Source organism: Balaenoptera physalus (assembly GCF_965194825.1).
Source record: "Balaenoptera physalus genome assembly, chromosome: 3".
Classification (NCBI taxonomy): domain Eukaryota; kingdom Metazoa; phylum Chordata; class Mammalia; order Artiodactyla; family Balaenopteridae; genus Balaenoptera; species Balaenoptera physalus.
This window is the reverse complement of record NC_138890.1, coordinates 131,774,976-131,798,938: the sequence shown is the minus strand read 5'-3', so window position 1 is coordinate 131,798,938 and position 23,963 is coordinate 131,774,976. Positions and strand designations below refer to the sequence as shown.

Sequence of the window (23,963 nt, the reverse complement as noted above, 5' to 3'; positions counted from 1 at the left end):
ATGTTGATTCTTCCAATCCAAGAACATGGTATATCTAGCCATCTGTTTGTGTCATCTTCAATTTCTTTCATCAGTGTCTTACAGTTTTCAGAGTATGGGTCTGTTGCCTCCTTAGGTAGGTTTATTCCTAGGTATTTTCTTCTTTTTGATGTAATGGTAAATGGGACTGGTTCCTTAATTTCTCTTTCTGATCTTTTGTTGTTAGAGTATAGGAATACAAAAGACTTCTGTGTATTAATTTTGTATGCTGCAACTATACTGAATTCCTTGCTGAGCTCTAGTAGTTTTCTGGTAGCATCTTTAGGATTTTCTATGTATACTATCATGTCATCTGCCAACAGTGACAGTTTCACTTCTTCTTTTCCAATTTGGATTTCCTTTATTTCTTTTTCTTCTCTGACTGCCATGGCTAGGACTTCCAAAACTATGTTGAACAGTAGTGGTGAAAGTGGACAACCTTGTCTTGTTCCTGATCTTAGAGGGAATGCTTTCAGCTTTTCACTGGTGAGAATGATGTTAGCTGTGGGTTTGTCATATATGGCCTTTATTATGTTGAGTTAAGTTCCCTGTATGCCAGTTTTCTGGAGAGTTGTGTTTTTTTTTTTTGTTTTTTTGTTTTTTTATCATAAATGGGTATTGAATTTTGTCAAAAGCTTTTTCTGCACCTAATTGAGATGATCATATGGTTTTTATTCTTCAGTTTGTTAACGTGGTGTATCACACTGATTGATTTGTGGATATTGAAGAATCCTTGCATCTGTGGGATATATGCCCCTTGATCATGGTGTATGATCCTTTTAACGTATTATTGGATTCGGTTTGCTAGTATTTTATTGAGGATTTTTGCATCTATGTTCATCAGTGATATTGGCCTGTAATTTTCTTTTTTTGTGGTATCTTTGTCTGGTTTTGGCATCAGGATGATAGTGGCCTCATAGAATGAGTTTGGAAGTGTTCCTTCCTCTGGAATTTTTTGGAATCGCCTCAGAAGGGTAGGTGTTAACTCTTCACTAAATGTTTGGTAGAATTCGCCTATGAAGGTATCTAGTCCTGGACTTTTGTTTGTTGTAAGTTTTTACATAACTGATTCAATTTCATTCCTGGTAATTGGTCTATTCAGACTTTCTATTTCTTCCTGGTTCAGTCTTGGAAGGTTGTACCTTCCTAAGAATTTGTCCATCTCTTCTAGGTTGTCCATTTTATTGGCATATTGTTGTTTGTAGTAGTTCTTATGATCCTTTGTATTTCTGTGGTATTAGTTGTAACTTCTTTTTTATTTCTAATTTTATTGACTTGAGTCCTCTCCCTTTTTTTCTTGATGAGTCTAGCTAAAGGTTTATCAATATTGTTTATCTTCTCGAAGAACCAGCTTTTAGTTTCATTGATCTTTTCTATCTCTCTTCATCTCTCTTTCATTTATTTCTGCCCTGAACTTTATGATTTGTTTCCTTCTGCTAACTTTTGGGTTTGTTTGTTGTTCTTTCTCTAGTTGCTTTAGGTGTAATGTTAGGTTGTTTATTTGAGATTTTTCTTGTTTCCTGGGGTAAGATTGTATTGCTATAAACTTTCCTCTTAGAACTGTTTTTGCTGAGTCCCATAGGTTTTCGATGGTCATGCTTTCGTTTTCTTTTGTCTCTAGGTAGTTTTTGATTTCCTCTTTGATTTCTTCAGTGATCCATTGGTTGTTTAGTAATATTGTTTAGCCTCCACGTGTTTGTGTTTTTTAAAATTTTTTTCTTGTAATTGATTTCTAATCTTATAGTATCGTGGCTGGGAAAGACCCCTGATATGATTTCAATTTTCTTAAATTTACCAAGGCTTGGTTTATTGCCCAGTATGTGATCTATCCTGGAGAATGTTCCATGTGCCCTTGAGAAGAAAGTGTATTCTGCTGCTTTTGGATGGAATGTTCTATAAATATCAATTAAGTTCATCTGATGTAATGTGTCATTTAAGGTCCAGCTGTCCTTATTGACTTTCTGTCTGGATGGTCTGTCCATTGATGAAAGTGGGGTGTTAAATCCCCCACTATTATTGTGTTACTGTTGATTTCTCCTTTCATGAGTGTTAGCATTTGCCTCATATATTGAGCTGCTCCTATGCTGGGTGCATATGTATTTACAATTGTTAAATTGTCTTCTTGGATTGATTTCTTGATCATTATGTATTGTCCTTTTTGTCTCTTGTAACAAACTTTATTTTAAAGTCATTTTGTCTGGTATGAGTATTGCTACTTCAGCTTTGTTTTGGTTTGTATTTGCATGGAATGCCTTTTTCCATCCCCTCACTTTCAGTCTATATGTGTCCCTAGATCTGAAGTTGGTCTCTTGTAAACAGCATATATACAGGTCTTGTTTTTGTATCCATTCAGCCTGTCTATGTCTTTTGGTTGGAACATTTAATCCATTTACATTTAAGGTAATTACTGATATGTATGTTCTTATTTCCATTTTGTTAATTGTTTTGAATTTGTTTTTATAGGTCTTTTTTCTTCCATTCCTCTTTTGTTCTCCTGTGATTTGATGACTATCTTTAGTGTTGTGTTTGGATTCCTTTTTCTTTTGCTATGTGTATCTATTGTAGATTTTTGCTTTGCAGTTACCATGAGGTTTTGATATAGCAGTCTATATATAAACAACATTATGTTACTGGTCTCTTAATTTCTAATGCATTTCCAATATTCTGCATGTGTACTCTCCTCTTCTCACAAATGCTGGGTTTGATATCCTATTTTTGTGTGGATGATTTCCTACCTTTACTGAATGTTTGCCTTTACTGGTGAGCTTGTGCATTCATAATTTTCTTGATTCTAGTTGTGGCCTTCTGTTTTCTGCCTAGAGAAGTTCCTTTAGGATTTGTCATAAAGCTGGTGAATTCTCTTAGCTTTTGCTTATCTGTAAAGCTTTTGGTTTCTCTGTTGAATCTGAATGAGATCTTTGCTGGGTAGAGTATTCTTGGTGTAGGTTTTTCCCTCTCATTACTTTAAGCATAGCGTGCCACTCTCTTCTGCCTACAGAGTTTCAATTTGTTGACAACCTTATGTGGATTCACTTGTATGTTATTTGTTGCTTTTCCCTTGTTGCTTTTAATATGTTTTCCTTGTCTTTAATTTTTGGAAATTTGATTAGTATGTGTCTCGGCGTGTTCCTCCTTTGGTTTATCTTGTTTGGGACTCTCTGTGCTGCCTGGACTTGAGTGAGTGTTCCCTTTCTTATTTTAGGGAACTTTTCAGCTATAATCTCTTCAAATATTTTCTCAGGCCTTTCCCTTTCTCTGCTGCTTCTAGAACTCCTCTAATGTGAATGTTGGTGTGTTTAATTTTGTCCCAGAGGTCTCTGAGACTGTCCTCATTTCTTTTCATTTTTTTCTTTATTCTGTTCTGTGGCAGTGATTTCCACCACTTTGTCTTCCAGCTCACTTATTTGTTCTTCTGACTCAGTTATTCTGCTATTGATTCCTTCTAGTGTATTTTTCATTTCAGTTATTGTATTGTTCATCTCTGTTTCTTCTTCAAATCTTCTAGCTCTTTGGTAAACATTCCTTGTATCTTCTTGGCCTGTGCCTCAATTTTTTTAACAAGATCTTGGATCATTTTTACTATCATTACTCTAAATTCTTTTTCTGGTAGATTGCCTATCTGTACTTCACTTAGTTGCTCTTCTGGGATTTTATCTTGTTCCTTTGTCTGGAACATATTTCTGTGCCATCTAATTTTGTCTAACTTTCTGTGTTTGTGGTCTCCTTTCTGCAGGCTACAGGTTCATAGGCCTTGCTTCTGGTGTCTGCCCCCTGGTGCATTAGGTTGGTCCTGGGGCTTGTGCAATCTTCCTCATGGGAGGCACTGGTGCCTGCCCACTGGTTGGTGGAGCCTGGTCTTGTCCCTCTGGTGGGCACGGTCATGTCAAAAGTGTGTTTTTTTGTTTATTTTATTTTTAAATTTCTTTTTTTTTTTTTTTTTTTTTTTACTGTAGGTCCTTGTTGATTATCTATTTTAAATATAGCAATGTGTACATGTCAATCCCAAACTCGCAAGCTAACCCTCCACGCCACCTTTCCCCCTTCGTACCATAAGTTCATTCTCTAAGTCTGTGAGTCTGTTTCTGTTTTGTATATAAGTTCATTTTTATCATTTTTTTTTAGATTCCACATATAAGCGATATCATATGATATTTGTCTTTCTCTGTCTGACTTACTTCACTTAGTATGATAATCTCCAGGTCCATCCATGTTGCTGAAATGGCATTATTTCATTCCTTTTAATGGCTGAGTAATATTCCATTGTATATACGTACCACATCTCCTTTATCCATTCATCTCTTAATGGACAATTAGGTTGCTTCCATGTCTTGGCTATTGTAAACAGTGATGCAGTGAACATTGGGCTGCCTGTATCCTTTCAAACCATGCTTTTTTCTGGATAAATTTCCAGGAGTGGGATTGCTGTATTTTATGGTAGCTCTATTTTTAAATTTTTAAGGAAACTCCATACTGTTCTCCATAGTGGCTCTACCAATTTACATTCCCACCAACACTGTAGGATGGTTCCCTTTTCTCCACACCCTCTCCAGCATTTATTATTTGTGGATTTTTTGATGATGGCCATTCAGACTGGTATGAGGTGATACCTCATTGTAGTTTTGATTTGCATTTCTCTAATAATTAGTGATGTTGAACATCTTTTCATATGCCTCTTGGCCGTCTGTATGTCTTCTTTGGAGAAATGTCTATTTAGGTCTTCTGCCCATTTTTTTATTTGATTGTTTGTTTTTTGGATATTGAGCTGCTGTGTGGTTTGTAAATTTTGGAGACTAATCCCTTGTTTATCTATCGTTTGCAAATTTTTCTCCCATTGTGTGGGTTGTTTTTTTGTTTTGTTTGTGGTTTCCTTTGTGTCAAGGGGTGTGTGTTGAGCTGGCTCTGAGCTCAGTATGGCTTCAGGCAGCCTGTCTGTTGATGGGTGGGGCTGTATTCCTATCCTGCTGGTTGTTTGGCCAGAGGAGTTCTAGCACTGGAGCCTGTAGGCTGTTGGGTAGGGCCAGGTCTTGATGCCAAAATGGCCACCTCCAGGAGAGCTTATGCTGATCAATATTCCCTGAGGCCTCTGCCACCAGTGTCCTTGCCCCCACAGTGAGTCACAGCTAGTCCCTCCCTTCCCAGGAGCCCCTCCAAGACTTGCAGGTTGGTACAGCCCAGGCTCCAATGGATTTACTTCTTTCTGCTGGGTCCCAGTGTACATGAAACCTTGTGTGAGCCCTCCAAGAGTGGAGTCTCTCTTTCCCCTGGTCCTGTGGAGCTCCTGCACTCAAGCCCCACTGGCCTTCAAGTCAAATGCTCTGGGGGTTCCTCCTCTCAATGCCAGGCCCTCAGGCTGGGGAGCCTGATATGGGGCTCAGGACTCTCAGTCTTGTGGGAGAACCTCTGTGATATAATTACTTTCCATTTTGTGCGTTGCTCACCTTGAGAGCTTGGGATTTGATTATGTCTTGAAAGTGCCCCTCCTACCATGTTCTTGTGGCTTCTAATTTGTTTTTGAATGTAAAATCTTTTTTTTTGGTAGGTTCCAGTCTTTTTTGTCAATGGTTGTTCAGCAGTTAGTTCTGATTTTGGTGTTTTTGTGAGAGGAGGTGAGCTCAAGTCCTTCTCCTCCACCATCTTGTCTGGAATCAAAGACCTGCTTTTAGTTTGGATGCTTGCTGCCTCTTTCCTCAGCATGTGCCTTCTGTTAACCCCTTGATATAGGGTGTGCAGGTGCGGTGGCCCTTGTGCACTCCCGGGATGGCAGGGATGGTGCCTGGCACCTGCTCACAGTTCTCGTAGCTGCGGCTATGGTCAGTGTGCTCCCCGGACGGTGAGGGCAGTGCTTTGCGCCTGCTCATGAGTCTCCTAGGGGTTGCTGTGGCCCACATGCTCCCAGGACAATGGGGGCAGTGCTTGGCGCCTGCTCATGGGTCTCACAGCAGTGGCCCCTGCTCACCTCTGGAGCCCACAATGGGAGCAGCAACTTGCACCCGCCCCTGGACCTCCTGTAGGCGGTGACCTGTTGCCTGGGAGCACTCAGAGGGAAAAAAGCTCTTCTGGTGGTCCCACCCCTCTCCTTCTGTGCCCCCAACAATGGCACCTTGCCTCTCAGGCGGGCCCAGACCTCCTCCGAGTACACCCTCAGTTGCCACAGTCCAGCCTCTTCAGGCTGTCTCCACGCAGCCAACCCCGGTCCTCTCCCTGGGTCAAACCTCTAAAGCCTGAGCTTCAGCTCCCAGCCCCCGCCCACACCGACAGATGAGCATCCCAGCCTGGGGAGTGCATGGCGGCAGTGCTGACCTTCTGTGCGGGTTACTCTCTGTTTTGCCCTCCACAAACTGGGTGCTGCGCTCTCCTCCTAGGCTCCGAAGCTCCCCCTCCATCCAGGCTGATCTCCCTACTGGTGAGGGGACTTCCCAGCGTACAGGAACCTTTCCTCCTTCACAACTCCCTCCCTGAGGTGCAGGCCCCACCCAGATTCCTCTTTTTCTTTTTCTTTTTGTCCTACCTGGTTTTGTGGAGGTTTTCTTGCCCTTTTGGAAGTCTGAGGTCTTCTGCCAGTGTTCAGTAGATATTCTGTGTGAATCATTCCACTTGTAGATGTATTTTTAATGTTTTTGTAGGAGAAGGTGAACTGTGTCCTTCTCCTCTGCCATCTTGAGCCCATCCCCCTCTGGAATGCTTAATTTCCTTTTAAAATAAGGTACAATCACAACTTTCATCCAAATATAAAATAAACATGTTAAAGATTTTACTTAACTCAGCAATTAATGATGGAACGAATATAAGTTGCCAAGGTTCAAGGGAGTATTCAGTGAAAACACGTAGAGGCAATGGGGAATGCTGGAATGAATTTACCAATATTTGCAAAATAGGTGAATATCCATGGGGCAATGATCATTGACATTCCACCAGACACAATTCATTTGCACTTCCATTTCCTATTGGCAAGAACTCATCTATATTATTATCCATTTTCTCCCATTTACAGAGTTGTAAAATAGCTCAAAGTCTATGAAAAGCAAGAGATGATCTGGAAAGATGTGCTCGTCAGAACTCCTAGGCATCTCTTTTGCCCACTTCAAAGTCTTCCACAATTAATCCTGACAGTGGGATCTTGGAAGAGTTGGCTAGTGTTAGAGGAACAGAAGATATAACTATATTATTTTATTTTCCTGCCTGGAATGGAGACTTCACAGTCCTAGACTTCAAACAGTCTTAGCAGACATTTCTCCTTTTCCTGTCTTTATCTCCTCTTAATCTCTACTTCTCATTTCCCTTTGGCTCCCACTGGCTCAGTCTGGCAGACTTGTGGTTTCATTCCCCTCGTGGAAACCCTGCCTACCCCACAGGAGGAGACATTCCCTCCTACTCCTCCTTGGTCCTTTCTTAATGTCTTGCATGCCTCAGTGCTCAGGCTTTGTTCGAATGTGTGTGGAGCTCTTCTCTGCTCAGCCCCCCGGGCTATGAAGGGGAAGGACAATTTTCTGGTATCTGAGTGAGGGCAGAGCTGATGCTAGATTTTAAGTTCAGCTTGCCCTTCAGCTAAGTAGCAGAAAGCCTTATCAAAGACCATTCATTCCCCCAGGATAATACAGTCGGATCTGAGAAAAGGATATTTCTGCTAACCTGGATTTGGCCTTGCCAGTTGTGGAAGAACAACCCAGGCATTCTAGAGCCTAGGAACATCTGTCCCTTTCCTGGGTCAGACTCCCTTCTGCTCACTGAAGGGGGGGGGTGCTCTGTCTCTATTTTCCAGTGGGTGATGCTTCCTCCATCCAGTTGTTGGATTGTCCAGTTTTTCCTACCATGCATATGGATTAAAAAAATAGAATTTGACATTTTGTACAAACAAAATGAGATTAGAAATTATAACAGAGGCATGATAGAAATGGGTCTAAAGTTGGTTTTAGACTGACAATGCAGAATCTGATGTGGTCCCAGGTGGTTCCAGAACCACACTGCTCAAGATGACTGCTTCTTGAGTTCTTGAATAAATGCTCACTATTGGCCCTCAGCAACGGACTTCCTGCAGAGAGGAAGATCAGATCCTTCAGGCCCATCCAGTTCTGCTCATTTCCACATGCAGCCTCATGACTCTCGTATATATGGAGATTTAGAGTATTTTGGTCTCCTCAGGAGACATATTATTTTTTATTTTTAAAAACCAGTCAACTGTTTGGCATATGACTTTCTTCCCAACTTCCCTGTTCAGTAGGATGTAGTCACTGCTGTTCCCTGTGGAAGTAGATGAGAAGGCACGGAGAGTCTTGGGATACAGACTCACATCAGCCACTAGGTAACTGCATCATCTCCATTAACATGTCACTCCACATGTTGAGTTTCAGCTTTGTCATCTACAAAATGAAGGAGTCAGACTAGGACCCTCCAAAGCAACTATTCCACAGTGACGAGGTGCTAAGTTACTCCCTGAGTATCCTCATCCTGACTGTTGGTGCTGGAGCAGAAAGGAATGTGATTCCTGTAGGCTGGAATGAATAGCTCATCACACAGATGGCCTTTGCAGGTTGTAGAGGAGCCAACACTTGCCTTTCTCTACCAAGGACATGGTCAGGATGTCAAAGACCTTGGAAGAACTCCCTCAGCAACGCGTCCTGAAAGGGATATCATGGCGCACTGGCATCACATACAGTGGTGATTCTCCTCCTGTGCTGTTTTTATTTTATGCTGATATTCTGAACTTACTGAATTCCTTAGGCATTTTTGCCACATTTGATCTATTGTTCACTCATTCATTTGGTCACTAATTCACAGTTACGGGATGAGACCCTTCTTTGTGCCAGATGTTTTCCTGAGTGCACAGTGGTGAACAAAACAGTTGGGGTCCCTGCCCCCCTGTAGTCTAGGAGAGATACAGACAAGTGAGAAGGTCCTAGTGAGTGAGGTACAGGGTGTTTGGGGGCCCATATGATGAGCACCTAGTCCAGAGGAGGGATGTGAGCAGAGACCAGATGGAAGAGGGTGAGATAGCCTGACCCAGAGGCCATAAGTGTGTTTTAGACAATGGCACATGTGATAGCAACAGGTGAATTTCTTGCAAAACTAATGAAGCTTAAATTCTGTGGTGTACCAGGAAATAGACTCTTTGAAAAAAAGGCAAAAAAAAAAAAAAAATCTGATTTGTAGCATTTGCTAATTTCCATGGTATAAATACACCCATCGTGGTCAACGTTAAGGTACAGTTTAACCAACCCACAAAAGTCCTTAATATTTAATAATCAGTGCTTTCAAGCCTGTACTGCCATCTCCAGAACCTTGCTAGGAAGCTTTGGGTCCCTTACCTGGACAAGCCCATTCCAAGTGTATTAGTTGGGGTTTCTCCTGAAGCAGGCTCGGAGAGGGGAATTTGGATACAAGTAGTTTTTTTTCAGAAAGTGTAAGAAATAGCCACAGAGGGTGGGGAAGTTAGCTGGGGAAGGGAAGACCACCAATAAATGGTGTTTCTACCATTATGGGTAACTAGAGTTTCATCCTTCTTGAAATTCTGGGAATCAGTGTGGCAACAGCCTGAGGAGCAAGGGAGTGGCAGTAGTTATACACTAACTCCTGTCAGTCACTGGCTGAGGTCTGTTCCTGGGGTGTGCTCTTTCCCTGTTACATTTGACTTTCCCTGATGGGTAGAGTGGCCTTCCATTGCTTCAGAGAAGACTTTAAAGCCAGAAGCTGCAGATACTGGCAGTTGGAAGTCAGCCAGCACGCGAGGAAGTGGCAAGGCCTGGGGGATATGTGCAGAGCACCAACAGCATCTGCTACAAATTGCCCTGTACCTAATTCTGTATTTCTTTTTTTTTTCTCTTCCATTATGGTTTATCACAGATTATTGAATATAGTTCCCTGTGCTCTACAGTAGGACCTTGTTGTTTATCCATTCTATGTATACTAGTTTGCATCTGCTAACCCCAAACTCCCAATCCTTCCCTCCCCCTTGGCAACCACAAGTCTGTTTCCTATGTCTGTGAGTCTGTTTCTGTTTTGTAAATAAGTTCATTTGTGTCATATTTTAGATTCCACATATAAGTGATATCATATGGTATTTGTCTTTCTCTGACTTACTTTGCTTAGTATGATAATCTCTAGGTCCATCCATGTAGCTGCAAATGGCATTATATATTTCATTCTTTTTTATGGCTGAGTAGTATTCCATTGTATGTATGTGCCACATCTTCTTTATCCATTCATCTGTTGATGGACATTTAGGTGTTTCCATGTCTTGGCTATTGTAAACAGTGCTGCTATGAACATAGGGGTGCATGTATCTTTTCGAATTATAGTTTTGTCCAGATATATGCCCAAGAGCAGGATTGCTGGATCATATGGCAACTCCATTTTTAGTTTTTTGAGGAACCTCCATACTGTTCTCCATAGTGGCTCCACCAATTTACATTCCCACCAACAGTGTAGGAGGGTTCCCTTTTCTCCACACCCTCTCCAGCATTTGTTATTTGTAGACTTTTTAATGATGGCCATTCTGACCTTCTGTATTTCTAATTTACATTTTTTCCTTAAATTGGGCCCTCACATTTTTATTAGTTTTAAGCCTTGCAAAACCTAGAGCCACCCATAGTGATAGCTCCTAGTTGTTGAAAAATGTAGCATGTTTGAGAAATTCAAAGAAATTAATAAGGCTATATCAAAGTTGGGAGGAGGGTGGGAAGCAAGAGATGAAATGAGAAAGCAATGCTGGGCTCTTCTAGGTTTGGCTGAGATTTGCTGATCTCTGTAGAACTCAGCTGGGCTCCTCCTGCTTTCTCATTCCTCTGGGACAGGCTGACAGAGCAGCCCCCTTTCTGGGATGGCCTCTTCCATGATGAAGAGCAAGAATGCCAGAGGGCTGATGCAACTCACAATGCCTCTGATGCCTATTGCTCACCAATGGCTCACACCAAATCTCCTAATATTCCATTGGCCAAAGCAATTCACTTGGCCCAGTCCAAAACCATGAGGGCAAGGAAATATAATCCACCTACAAGGAAGGAGGTGATGACTCAGTGAGGTCAGTAATACAATCTACTCTAGGATTTTCACCAAGATGTTAGTGGTGGTTATCTGGGGTTAGAGAGATTTCTGATAATTTTTATTTTTTGCTTTAGCTTTTTCTCTTATTAGAATTTTTAATGAGAATATAGCAATTTTACCAAAAACTATAAACCTATTTCTTTAAGTAATTAAAGATATTAAAGGTTGGAGAACATTTATTTGAGGATATATTTTTAACATTTCCTTTTATAACTCCTTTATTAAATGAGTTAATGTACATATGAAAAGCCTATCTCCTCAACTTCTGAGACTACCTGTTAGCTTTTACAGTGTATATAAATCATTAGGTTTTATTATATTCCTATTTTTGTTTCCTTATTACTACTCATTCATTTTAAAATTTGTTTATATCTTTTATTTTGTATGTATCTCTGTAAACCACCTGCAAACACTTTGAGTGTTAGCTGGGAAGTAAAGAAACAGATTATTTTAAAAACTGAAACAGGTGTGGGCGAGAGAGCCATCCCAGTCATACATACAAATCAGCTGCAGACATTATTTTTTTAAACGCTTATGATGACGTCCCTAAAGGTTCTGATTTAATTGTTCTAGGTTGAAGTTATTTATAAAAGCTCTCCAGGGGTTGAGAAAAATTGAATAAATAAATGATTACGTTAGTGGAAAAGTAACAGAAGGGCCAATGTTATGTGATGAGCAGTCGGAGATTGGGAAATTCCATAATGATTTGAAGTCTGCTGAGTTGCTGAAGGCTGAGGCTTCCGAATATTGAGGAGAGTAAGGGAAATGGATGCTGAGGAGAAATTTGAGCTTCCAGAATGAAGAATAGGACTGCTGTTAAGGTCTGTCTGAGATTCACTGCAGGGGAAGAGCTGGTCATATTCTCTCTGACACCTCATTTTCCCATGTAGAGCCCAGATCAGACCCTAAGAGATAACTGCTTTTTGGGTTACTGAGGTACATTTTGTGGACCGTTTTTCAGAACATTATCACTAATAAGAGTCTCTTCTCAATGCAAACAGGTTGAACTCGTAGGAAATTATTTATATACCCAGAACAAGAGAGGAGAAATAGAGATATTATAGGAATTTGATTTGTGTGTTTACAGCTCTCCTAAATTATTTTACTTTGTGCAGAGTTCAGTCTTTTATGTATAAAATATGAAAATCTCTTCATCTCCTTCTGCCTCATAATATAAAACAAAAACAAAACAAAAATCAAAATCCTCTCTCCCTACATATATATTTATAGAGGAAACATATAAAAATATAGAAATATATATAGAGACGGGGGTTATTGTTTTATTTTTGTTTTTAACTAAAAGACAAATAACTGGGTTTTTTTAGTAACCAGGATCTCGTTACTGGTAAGGTCTGAGTTAATTGCCATTTGTAGAGTAACCATGGTGACCAGCATGTTGCTTCTGAGTCCATTAATCTTGTTGAGGTTAACAGTAAATCCCAAAGGATCTTTAGCAGTGATTCAGAAATAAATCATCTTCTCACATGTATGTTATTTGGTGACAGCACTTTCTTTCAGTATGTCTCCCTAACAGACAAAGAAATAAGACAGTCCCTAATGAGGTGATAAAAACCCGTTCCCAAATAAGAAATTTTACAAAATATAGCAAATGACTGAAAAAGTAGATACATAGAAATGACACATGAAAGGAGGATTTACTCAATAAACATGTACTGTACTCCTAATAGACATACCAAAAAAGGCCATTTACTCCTTCTTAGTAATGTATCTGTACAGGACCTCAGCCTTGAGGTATAAACCGGAGACAAAATTTCAGATTCTTCAATGAAAAAAACTCAAATTATTTTTTAGATTATAGAAATTAGAAAGGATGAGTTGACCTGGACTGAGGAAGAGAAACAGCTGGCTGCCCAAGCTGGGACTAATAATGTTTTATATTTGTAAAAAGGTGTTTGTGACGTAAAAAGTAGAGCATGACCCTACCTAAAACCACATTTGTCCTACAACATCCCCAGAGATTAAGTACAAAATGTGGGGTGGCCTCATTTTACAGATGAAGATGCTGAGGCTAAAGAATGCAGAATGACTTTCCCATACTCAGTATTAGTGCTTTCTTTCAAATGAGCTGAATAAAATTGTTAGGATTCTGAGTTGGAAGGGATGGGGATTGGATTTTCATCCCAACATTCTTCTGCCCTTAATTCCTATTACACACAACTCTGGGTCTTTCTCAACCCATGAGGTTTATATTTTCTCATCTCCAAGTATTCCTGAGCTAAAGGAATAATCCAAGCTCTCATTTCAACCTAGGTCTTCATACATAAAAGAAATACTAAGAAAACAATAGTGTTTTACAGAAGCTAAGATGCACAATTACTCATATTTTAACATCTCTGAAATTGGGATGTGTCTTACAATAAATAACATTGTAATTGCTGATGCTGTATGAGAAATGGATTCCACTGCCTGTACATGCGCCAACATGGTCATAGCTGTGTATACTGTCCTTACCTCAAATGAGTGGTGGAACTGTTACAACGTAGGTAGAAAGTTATTGTGTATGCAGGAGGGGGTATCAGTTTGATGTTAGGGATGTGAATACTCATTTGGAGTAATGACCATCATTTCATATTTCCCTGCAAAGCAACATGCTGGTGCTCTACAGGTCTTAAGGGAAGATACCCACAAGCAGAAGGGTATGTTGACTTATTGAGGTAGTCGTGGGATGATCATCTTTCATGAACAAAGCAACTGAAGACAGAAAGAATTACTAAATCCCTCAGAATACATGAAAAAAACTTCAAAGTAGCAAGAAGCTGTTGTAACTGACAAGTGTGTCTAGCAGGACAATTGTTAACCATTGTATCATAGTTTCATTGGCTGCTGCTTTTTGTTCTTGGCCATTCGTAAAGTAATTTTTATCTTATAATCCATGACATCTTAGATTCTATGATATGTAGTAATTCATAAATCAGTCAGCATGGTTCTGTTCCCCTGTAGCTGGTGATTGGGCTTTGCCTAAAGCTACTCTGTTGATGGTGGACTTCATCAGAAAGTCCAGAGTAGTCAAAAACAAATCTTATTTGACTAACCAACTCTGGCAAATTAATGTTTTGTTCACTTCAACACAAATGTCTCAGACCACAGTTGATATTTGATTAAAAAGAGAAATTGTCTCCAATGGCTCTTGAAGCTTTTAAGATAATGGTTCTTTATAATTCCCTAATTATAGAAAGTGTTCATTTTTAATAATTGGCAATTTAGGACATTGCAGAGGTTACAGTAAAATATTTCTGATATAGGTACAATTGGAAAGGAGGATGGTTCTGATGTAATCATGGCCTCCCAAAATTACACACACACACACACACACACACACACAGTATAAACAGGGAATGTTGTGTATGCATAGATGTATAATCTATCTCTGTGGCCTCCGAAGACCCCATGAGTTATTATGCTGGAACTGAGAGACTCAGGCATGTTTAATGGCAGAAGCAAGCATTCCATTAACTTGGTTAAAGAGTACAAATCAGCTAGCTGAGTTGTTTCTTCTTTACCTTCACAAAGGTGCACCCCGGCCTGGTTTAAGTTTATACAGTCAGGGGTGCAGCAGGAAGAGTTTAACTAGGTCAGAAGAGTGCTAAATTTTTTCAGGCAAGCATTTGTCCTTGGTAAATTCAGTAAGCCATGCCATTACATACCAGCCCCAGCCTCTTCCTTACGCAAGTATGACACTCTCCTGTGACTCCCGTCTCCCCAACTTCATTCTGCAAATTTGCATTCTAGCTGTGTGCCAGGATAAGAACTTTCTCCATTAACATAGGGGCTCTCAACCTAGGGCCTTTCCAGGCATAGGCCAAGCCTTGGCTAACAAGACCTAGAGGAGCAAAGGGATAATTTTTTTAATTACCTAAGGAAATCTGATTAGATTTGAGTTCCTTTGAAAGAACCTTTGGAATTTATTTATACAACTATCTTAACACTTGAGATTTAAGGTGTGTCCAGATATAGAATATTTTTTGCACCTTAATTCACTCTGAATTCATCATTTTTCATATACCCCGCTCATAAGATGAGGTAAGTGAAAAGTACAGATTTTGAATGTCTGCCTTTATTTTCCCAGTTTATAGATATATGCTGAATGTGACTATTGCTAGAGGAATGTATTATTCTCTTAGGGGTCAGAATTAGAAAGGTCACATCCCCAGATTTTTCTGATAAAATATGCTGCACCTTGAGATACTCACATGGAACCAAAGGTATCTTTCACCAGATATTTTAATCTCATTTGAAAACTTGTACTTGGTTCAGGGAAGTACTCTGAGATAAGACCCTATCTGCCTTTTAGCTCTCTTCTTTCTTCTCAGAAGGGAGAAATAGTGATGACATCTCATTAGAAGCTCTCCTGCTGCAGTTTAAAGCTATTTGCTTTCATTCTCTCTTCAAGCTGAGCGCAGCGCATCACTATTTTCTATGTAAAAATCCTGAAGTATTTGACAGTTGCTAGTAAGAACATGCCAAGCTTCTCTTTTTGACGCTTTACAAATCCCTTTATTAAACTTTCATCATTTGCTTAGCTTTTCTTCCTCTCTCTCCCTCCCTCTCTCTCTCTTTCTCTCCCTCTCTCCCTCTCTCTCTCTCCCTCTCTCCCCCCCCCCCCACCCACCCACTGGGTGATATGTCTTTCCCGCCTGTCTTGAATTGTTGTTATCAAATAAGAACATGGCCAATAAAAAGGGAGGATTAAAGAACATGGCTTCCTTTCAGCTTCCTCTCTGAAATGATAACAAATACACTAGAACTTCACTTCTCAAACTTGTAATGAGTAGTACAGATATGTGTTTAAGAGCACAGTCTTGAAAGCTTTACTGACTGCGTTTGATTTCCAGATCTACCACTTTACTAGCTGAGTTGTCTTAGGTGAATTTTTTAACCTTTCTGTGCCTCATTTTCCTCAACTATAAGATGAGGATCATAATATTATCTCCCTTGAGTTACTCTAAGGATTAAGTTAAGGTAACATATATAAAGAGTTTAAAACAGTACCTGCAAATATTAACTATTATAATTATCAACTAAGTTTCAAAATCAAAATTTGGTTATGTGCATTATGATCCATACTGGAAGCTTGTTCTGAATCCTAGAGATCCTGTTTATAGTAACCTAAAACATCAGCTCATTGTATTATTATTTTGATATTAATCAACCTGGCATTTTTCTCTTAAAAATGTAAGGCATGAGTATATTAGTTCTTATAACGCTTTTTAAAAATATTATCATTACTCACAGATTTCCTAACCCAATTGTCTTAGCTCTTTAAGTTGTGACTATAACAAGGTAAAAATTTTTTTTCTGTGATGGGCTATAAATAGTGACCAACCATCTCAGGTTTCTTGGAACTGAGGGGTTTCTTGGGGCATAGGACTTTTACTGCTAAAACTGGGAACATCTTGTGCAAACTGGGATGGCTGGCCACTCACTCCAGCTATAAAAGTATTGTATAAGGTGGAGTAGAAGGGGGGAAGGAAGAAGCAGTAGTAATATTAATCTCATCAAACACAGAAGAATTCTAAATACAACACCACACCACCGTTCCCCTGATTTTTGACTCACACAATCCCTGATGAGTATCTGAAGGGTAGAATTGCACTGAACTAATTAATTCTAAATGTCAGGCATTTGGGCTTCATTTTTTGCTATTACCGTCATCTGTGGGATATATTTCTTCTCCTTCATTTTATGCTGTTGCACTTTCCTCTGATCATTTTTTTGCCTGTTGTTTTTTTTTTCTTGTAGGTCAACTCAAATCAAAACATACTCATGGGATAATGCCCAGGTTATCCTGGTTGGGAACAAATGTGACATGGAAGATGAGCGAGTCATCTCAACTGAGAGGGGCCAACATTTAGGAGAACAGCTTGGTAAGAAAAAAATGATCAAATTAATGAGAAAGAGAGCATGGTAATTACTTGTAACACAGTGCAGAGTCCCAGCTACTTGCTAGGATGGATTTAATGAAAAGATTGTCAACCCGACAGTAGAAACCAACACATCACCTGTAAGTAGTAAGTGGATTTCCTCCCACTTTCTGTGGCATCCTTAGAATCCAAGCACAATTACAGAAGCAAAATAGACAGCCAGCATTTGGATTTAGCACAAGATGTTCAAATTCCATTGCATAAGAAAGACAGGATGTGCCTTGCTTGCTATTTCTTTGGGGTTTTTTCTCTATATACAGTATTTTATACTGAGTGAGCACTTTATTATGCTATATGATTGTTGTTTTCAAGTTTCCATTGGAGGAGGGTGGGTAATAGGCACAGAATAGGTCATGTTATAGATTCTGGTTCTAGGGACACCACTGGCAATGTGTGTTACAGTTACAAACCTCTTTGAGTCTCTATTTCCTCATATCTTAAGAATGAGTATTATGACCCATGCCTACTTTACCAAGTCCTTGTAGGTAAGATCAACTGAGATAAGAGATAGATATGAAAGAGTTTTAGAAATGGCAAAGCCATTTCAAACGCAAAACATTGTATATAGGGGGAAAAATGCTTGAGTGAGTAGGGTAGAGTTTTGGTGCAAAGGAGGGAATCATGATTGATTGATTTTTTTTAAATAATTTTTATTGGAGTATAGTTGACTTACAATGTTGTGTTAGTTTCAGGTGTACTGCAAAGTGAATAAGTTATACATGTACATATATCCACTCTTTTTTAGATTATTTTCCCATATAGCTCATTATAGAGTATTGAGTAGAGTTCCCTGTGCTATACAGTAGGTCCTTATTAGTTATCTATTTTATATATAGTAGTGTGTATATGTCAATCCCAATCCCCCAATTTATCCCTTCCCCCTTTCCCCCCTAGTAACCATAAGTTTGTTTTCTACATCTGTGACTCTATTTCTGTTTTGTAAATAAGTTCATTTGTACCATTTTTTAAGATTCCACATATAAGCGATATCATATGATATTTGTCTTTCTCTGACTTACTTCACTCAGTATGACAATCTCTACGTCCATCCATGTTGCTGCAAATGGCATTAGTTTGTTCTTTTTTATGGCTGAGTAATATTCCATTGTATATATGTACCACATCTTCTTTATCCACTCCTCTGTTGATGGACATTTAGGTTGCTTCCATGTCTTGGCTACTGTAAATAGTGCTGAAATGAACATTGGGATACCTTTTCAAATTATGTTTTTCTACAGCTATATGACCAGGAATGGGATTGTTGGATCATGTAGTAGTTCTATATTTAGTTTTTTTAAGGAACCTCCATACTGTTCTCCATAGTGGTTGTACTGATTTACATTCCCACCAAGAGTGTAGAAGGGTTCCCTTTTCTCTACACCCTCTCCAGCACTTATTGTTTGTAGATTTTTTTGATGATGGCCATTCTGACTGTTGTGAGGTGGTTGTAGTTTTGTACAACTACTCATTGTAATTTTGATTTGCATTTCTCTAATAATTAGTGATGTTTTGCATCTTTTCATGTGCTTTTTGGCTATCTGTGTGTCTTCTTTGGAAAAATGTCTATTTAGATCTTCTGTCCATTTTTTGGTTGGGTTGTTTGCTTTTTTGATATTGAGCTGCATGAGCTGTTTGCATATTTTGGAAATTAACTCCTTGTCACTTCATTTGCAAATATTTTCTCCCATTCTGTTTGTTGTCTTTTCATTTTGTTTATGGTGTCCTTTGCTGTGCAAAAGCTTTTAAGTTTCATTAGGTCCAATTTGTTTATTTTTGTTTTTATTTTCATTACTCTAGGAGGTGAATTCAAAAAGATATTTCTGCGATTTATGTCAAAGAGAGTTCTATGTTTTCCTCTAAGAGTTTTATAGTATCCAGCCTTACATTTAGATCTTTGATCCATTTTGAGTTTATTTTTGTGTATGGTGTTAGGGAGTGTTCTAATTTTATTCTTTTACATGTAGCTGCCCAGTTTTCCCAGCACCACTTATTGAAGAGACTGTCTTTTCTCCATTGTATATTCACGGTTGCTGGTTTTGATATCATATTTGTGTGTGGATGATTTTTTACTACTACTTTATGTTTGCCTTTACCAGTGAGCTTTCCCACTTGTGATTTTCTTGTTTCTAGCTGTGGCCTTCCCCCCACACACACACCTAGAGAAGTTCTTTTAGCATTTGTTGTAAGGCTGGTTTGGTGGTGCTGAATTCTCTTAGCTTTTGCTTATCTGTAAAGCTTTTGATTTCTCTGTCAAATCTGAATGAGAGCCTTACTGGTTAGAGTAATCTTGGTTGTAGGTTTTTCCCTTTCAACACTTTAAATATATCGTACCTCTCTGTTCTGGCCTGCAGAGTTTCTGCTGAAAAATCAGCTGTTAACCTTATGAGGATTCCTTGTGTGTTATTTGTTGCTTTTCCCTTGTTGCTTTTAATATTTTTTTCTTTGTCTTTAATTTTTGTCAGTTTGATTACTATGTGTCTCGGTGTGTTCCTCCTTGGGTTTATCCTGTATGGGACTCTCTGCACTTCCTGGACTTGGATGAGTGTCTCCCTTTCCCATGTTAGGGAACTTTTCATTTATAATCTCTTCAAATTTTTTCTCAGGCCCTTTTCCTTTCTCTTCATCTTCTGGGACCCCTATAATGCAAATGTTGGTGCATTTGCTGTTGTCACAGAGGTCTCTGTGACTGTCCTCATTTTTTTTTTCATTCTTTGTTCTATGGCAGTGATTTCAAACACTCTGTCTTCCAGCTCACTTTGTTCTTCTGCCTGTTATTCCTCTATTGATTCCTTCTAGTGTATTTTTTTATTTCAGTTATTGTGTTGTTCACCTCTGTTCTTCAAATCTTCTCTTTTTTAAACATTTCTTGTATCTTCTTGGTCTGTTCCTCCATTTTTTTCTGAGATTTTGAATCATATTTACTATTATTACTCTGAATTATTTTTCAGGTAGATTGCCTATCTTCTCTTCCTTTAGTTGTTCTCATGGGTTTTTATCTTGTTGCTTTGTCTGCAACATATTTCTCTGTTGTCTCATTTTGTCTAAATTTCTGTGTTTGTGGTCTCCTTTCCACAGGCTGCAGGATCATAGTTCCTCTTCCTTCTTGTGTCTGACTCCTGATGAGTGAGGTTGGTCCTGGAGCTTTTGTAGGTGTCCCAGTGGGAGGGACTGGTGCCTGCCCTCTGGTGGGTAGAGCTGGGTCTTGTCCCTCTGGTGGACAAGGCTGTGTCACGGGGTGTGATTTGAGGTGGCTGTGAGCTCAGTGCAACTTTAGACAGCCTGTCTTCTGATGGGTGGCACTGTGTTCCTATCTTCTTTGTTGTTTGGCCTGAGGCTTTCCAGCACTGTAGCCTATAGGTTGTTGGGTCGGGCCGGGTATGGTGCCAAAATCGGGACCTCCTGGAGAGTTCATGCCAATCAGTATTCCCTGGGGCCTCCACTACCAGTCTCCTCGCCCCCCACAGCAATCTACAGCTGACCCATACCTCCCCAGGAGAGCTTCCAAGACCCCTAGGTAGGTCTAACCCAGGTTCCTATGGATGTACTGCTTTTTGCTGGTCCCAGGGCACATGAGACCTTATGTGCACCCTCCAAGAGTAGAGTCTCTTTCCCCCAGCCCTGTGGAGTTCCTTCACTCAAGCTCTGCTGGTCTTCAAGGCTAAATGCTCTGGGGGTTCTTCTTCCCAGTGCCAGATCCTCAGACTGTGTCTTGGAGGGCTATTTTTATGTGGGAACGTTTCTGTGTGGCCTGCATGGGTTTAAATTTTTTTGGTGCTAGGGCTGTTTTTAGTATAGGTGTCTGCCACCTCTTTCTTCAGTGTATGCTGTCCATTATCCCCTTGATAGGAGGTGTGACTGATGTTGTAGTGACAAAAGCCTGCATTGGATATTGAACCTCCCCTTTGTTCTGTGGTTGTCACTGCGCTGTCAGGGGTGGGGTCTGCTCCCTAGTTCTTGGAGTAGAGGCCCCCAGATCTGTTTCTTGGCTGTGTTTCTGATCTGTGGTGTGAGTTAGGCGGGACTGGAGCACTCCCACTGGGAGAGAAGCCACTGAGTAGCCCTCCTCTGGAGCTGTTCACCTGTGGGTGTGCTCTGTTGTGTCACCTTTCACCCGTTGTGTGAGCTCTCAGATTACACTGTTGTTGGCACTGCTCTCGGCCCCACCTTAACTGTGTGGGTATGCCAGCAGTTGGCCCTGGTGTCTCCCAGGTGCTGTTTTCACCAGGCCACTAGTGTAGATCCACTGAAGTCAGGTTCCAGGATTGCAGTAATCATGGATCTGCATCCACTGTGGGTGTTATGGGGTCAGCTCGGACTCTGGCCTGGCCCAACACCCATGTGTACGTGTCCACAAAGTCCACAGCTGCTAAAGCTAGACCCGTCTCAGCTGCAGGAGCACTCGTTGTCTGCTCAGATGTTCTGCAGGTGCTGAGTTTACAAGGCCAGTTGCAGGGGTGTAAATCCACAGTTTGCGCAGCAGTAAGGGGAGATTTCATCTCTTCTTCCTTAGTTGCACGGTCCCTGGGGCTCAGCTGTGGTTTCAGCCCCACCTATGCGTGTGGGCCACCCACGGGCATCTGCTCCTGAGGCTGCCCCAGAGCACATGAGCCTGCCCTGGTGGGAAGGGGGCACAGAGGAGGTGGCGGCTGGGGGACACCCATGGCAGGGACTGGTGCATGGGGAGAGAGGCTGCAATGGCCATGATTGATTTATTAATTCAAGGCATTTTTTACTGAGCACCAGTTATGTATCCTGCACTGTGTCAGACATCACGGGGGATACCAGAAAAGTGTGATCCACAGTCCCTCAGCTCAAGGTGCTTTCAATCAAGTGGGGAGACCAGAGATACACACAAGAAAGCAGAAATAACAAGACAACACCAAAAATAGCATCATGAGGATATGATAAGCTAGGAGACAGATGCCAAGAGGAAAGCAACAGAGGGAGAGTGGCAGACACAGGTGTTAGAAGGAGGTGTGAGAGTGAAGTGAGATGGGAGGCCGATAAGGAGCAATGCAGAGGAAACAGAGAAAATGTATGGAAATGAGCAGAACAGCTAAGAAGAGGTGAGTGATGAGAGGAGCTAACAATCATATGGGTTAAATGGCAAGACAAGTTTTGAATGGTCCTGAAAGGAGAGTAGAATATGAAAACCATGAGGAGGAGAAGAAGCATCATGAATAAAGGGCACAGTGGAGTAAGGACATTGAGAGGAACATTGGGAGGAGAGTGAGTGGAAAAGTTGGAACCCAGCGTAATGTTATGGAAGTAGAGTGGATTTGGGGAACAATTCCAGCCCTAAGCAAAGGAGCTGGAATTTCTTTCTTTTTCTTCCTTCCTCCCTTCCTTCCTCCCTCCCTTCCTCCCTTCCCTCCTTCCCTCCCTCCCTTCCTCCCTTTCTCCCTTCTCCCTCCCTCCCTCCTGTCCCTTTTTCCTCCCTCCCTTCCTTCCGAGAATCTGGCTTTCTAACCTTTTTGGCCAGGACCTACAGTAAGAAATGCATTCAATCTAGCAACCCAGTGCATACATACGTAGAGAGAAAGAGAATGAAACCAAACAAAACACATTTACTCTTATTAGATGAGATTTGTTCGATGCTATTCTCTTTTCTATTATTTTTCACCTTCTTTTTTCTTTTAATAATGGTGTCAACTCACTAAATAAATCTTAGGATCCACTAATGTGCTTCAACCCACTATAATTTGAAAAACACTGTTCTGGAGGGGGTACTTTGTGATTAATCTGCAGGGAGTGTGCAGCACAGATTAGAGAAGCAGACCTCCTCTCAGTGGGGCACGCTGTCACTTGGTCATCTCATGAATGAACTATGCACAGTCCAGTCTGAGTGCTTGACCATTTCCTTATGAGATTAGTGAGCTCATTGGACCAAAGGCTATCACCCAATGACCGCAAGAACCCTCCCACCAAACTTTCTTACATTCGCCCATGAAAAAATCATACAGCTGATGTCTGTTCTTTCTGTGGCCACCCTTGAGCTTTTATCTTCTCGTTCATAGGGCCTCTCCCCATTCTATCAATTTAACAATCTTTTCCCCCCAAAAGTCTGAAAAACTTGGCTATCTTTTCTTAGTCCTCTTAGCACCTCAGGAAGTTAGGAATGGAGAATAGTAGATTCCCCAAGAGAAGAGAGAAAAGAAATCTGGGACAGGGTTGGCAGGGTGGCTTCCTGAGACAATCTCTTCCCTCCCTGTATTTTCTTGACTAGTCAGGCATATGCTATGTGGGGGGAAGAAACGGCTACACAGATGTAAGTGACTTCTATATATAAACCTGAAAATTGTTTGGTTCAAAGAACAATAGATGGGAGCCAGTATTTTAGTGACATTGAGCCAGGTAGCTGGTTACATTTTTTACTACTGTAATAAATTACCTGGGTGTTGAGAAGGTCATGTTATGGAAGGGGACATTTAAAATGGTGTGAATGCATCAAGAGGGCAGCTTTCCTTGGAACTCCACTGACTGACACAAACACAAACCCTTTTCCTGTGGTACATAGATGAAGGAAATTTCCTGAAATTGTGAGGCAGAAATGGTTTATGTACCCATACACATTCTTCCAATGATTTCTGATTGATTTTTTGCTCTGTATTCAATAAACCCCAGCAGTTGTCATAGCAACCAACACTTGGGCATTCTTAGAGAGTCGTTTACCTTCTTTAATGTGGTTTGTTCTTTTCATGACTACACACCCTTCTATAAATGATCATGAGAGATCATTTATATGGGGGAAAAAAACCCTCACAATCTAAGTTTAAAGATTTTAAAGGTCTTAGCTTTATTTTTTTTTAATTACTGGTAAAATTCCATTGTCCAGAACAGCATCACACACACACAAAGGTTGGGCACTGTTTTTTAAATGTCATTACCACATCTTAACAGATGGTTCAAAAACACTGCTGTATTGATCTAGTTACAATTAATTCTCCATTGTGGATGGTTACATCC

General features: G+C 40.4%; 1 protein-coding gene across 2 annotated transcripts in view; it reads left to right on the top strand.

Annotated features, from left to right (window-relative positions):
* The window catches only part of RAB3C (RAB3C, member RAS oncogene family), a 322,157-nt gene that overhangs the window by 239,075 nt on the left and 59,119 nt on the right, over positions 1–23,963 (top strand). For both annotated transcript variants that reach the window (XM_082457407.1, XM_082457406.1), the window contains exon 4: positions 16,816–16,940. In XM_082457407.1, the coding sequence (XP_082313533.1) occupies positions 16,816–16,940 (125 nt within the window). The remainder of the gene's footprint in view (positions 1–16,815; positions 16,941–23,963) is intronic.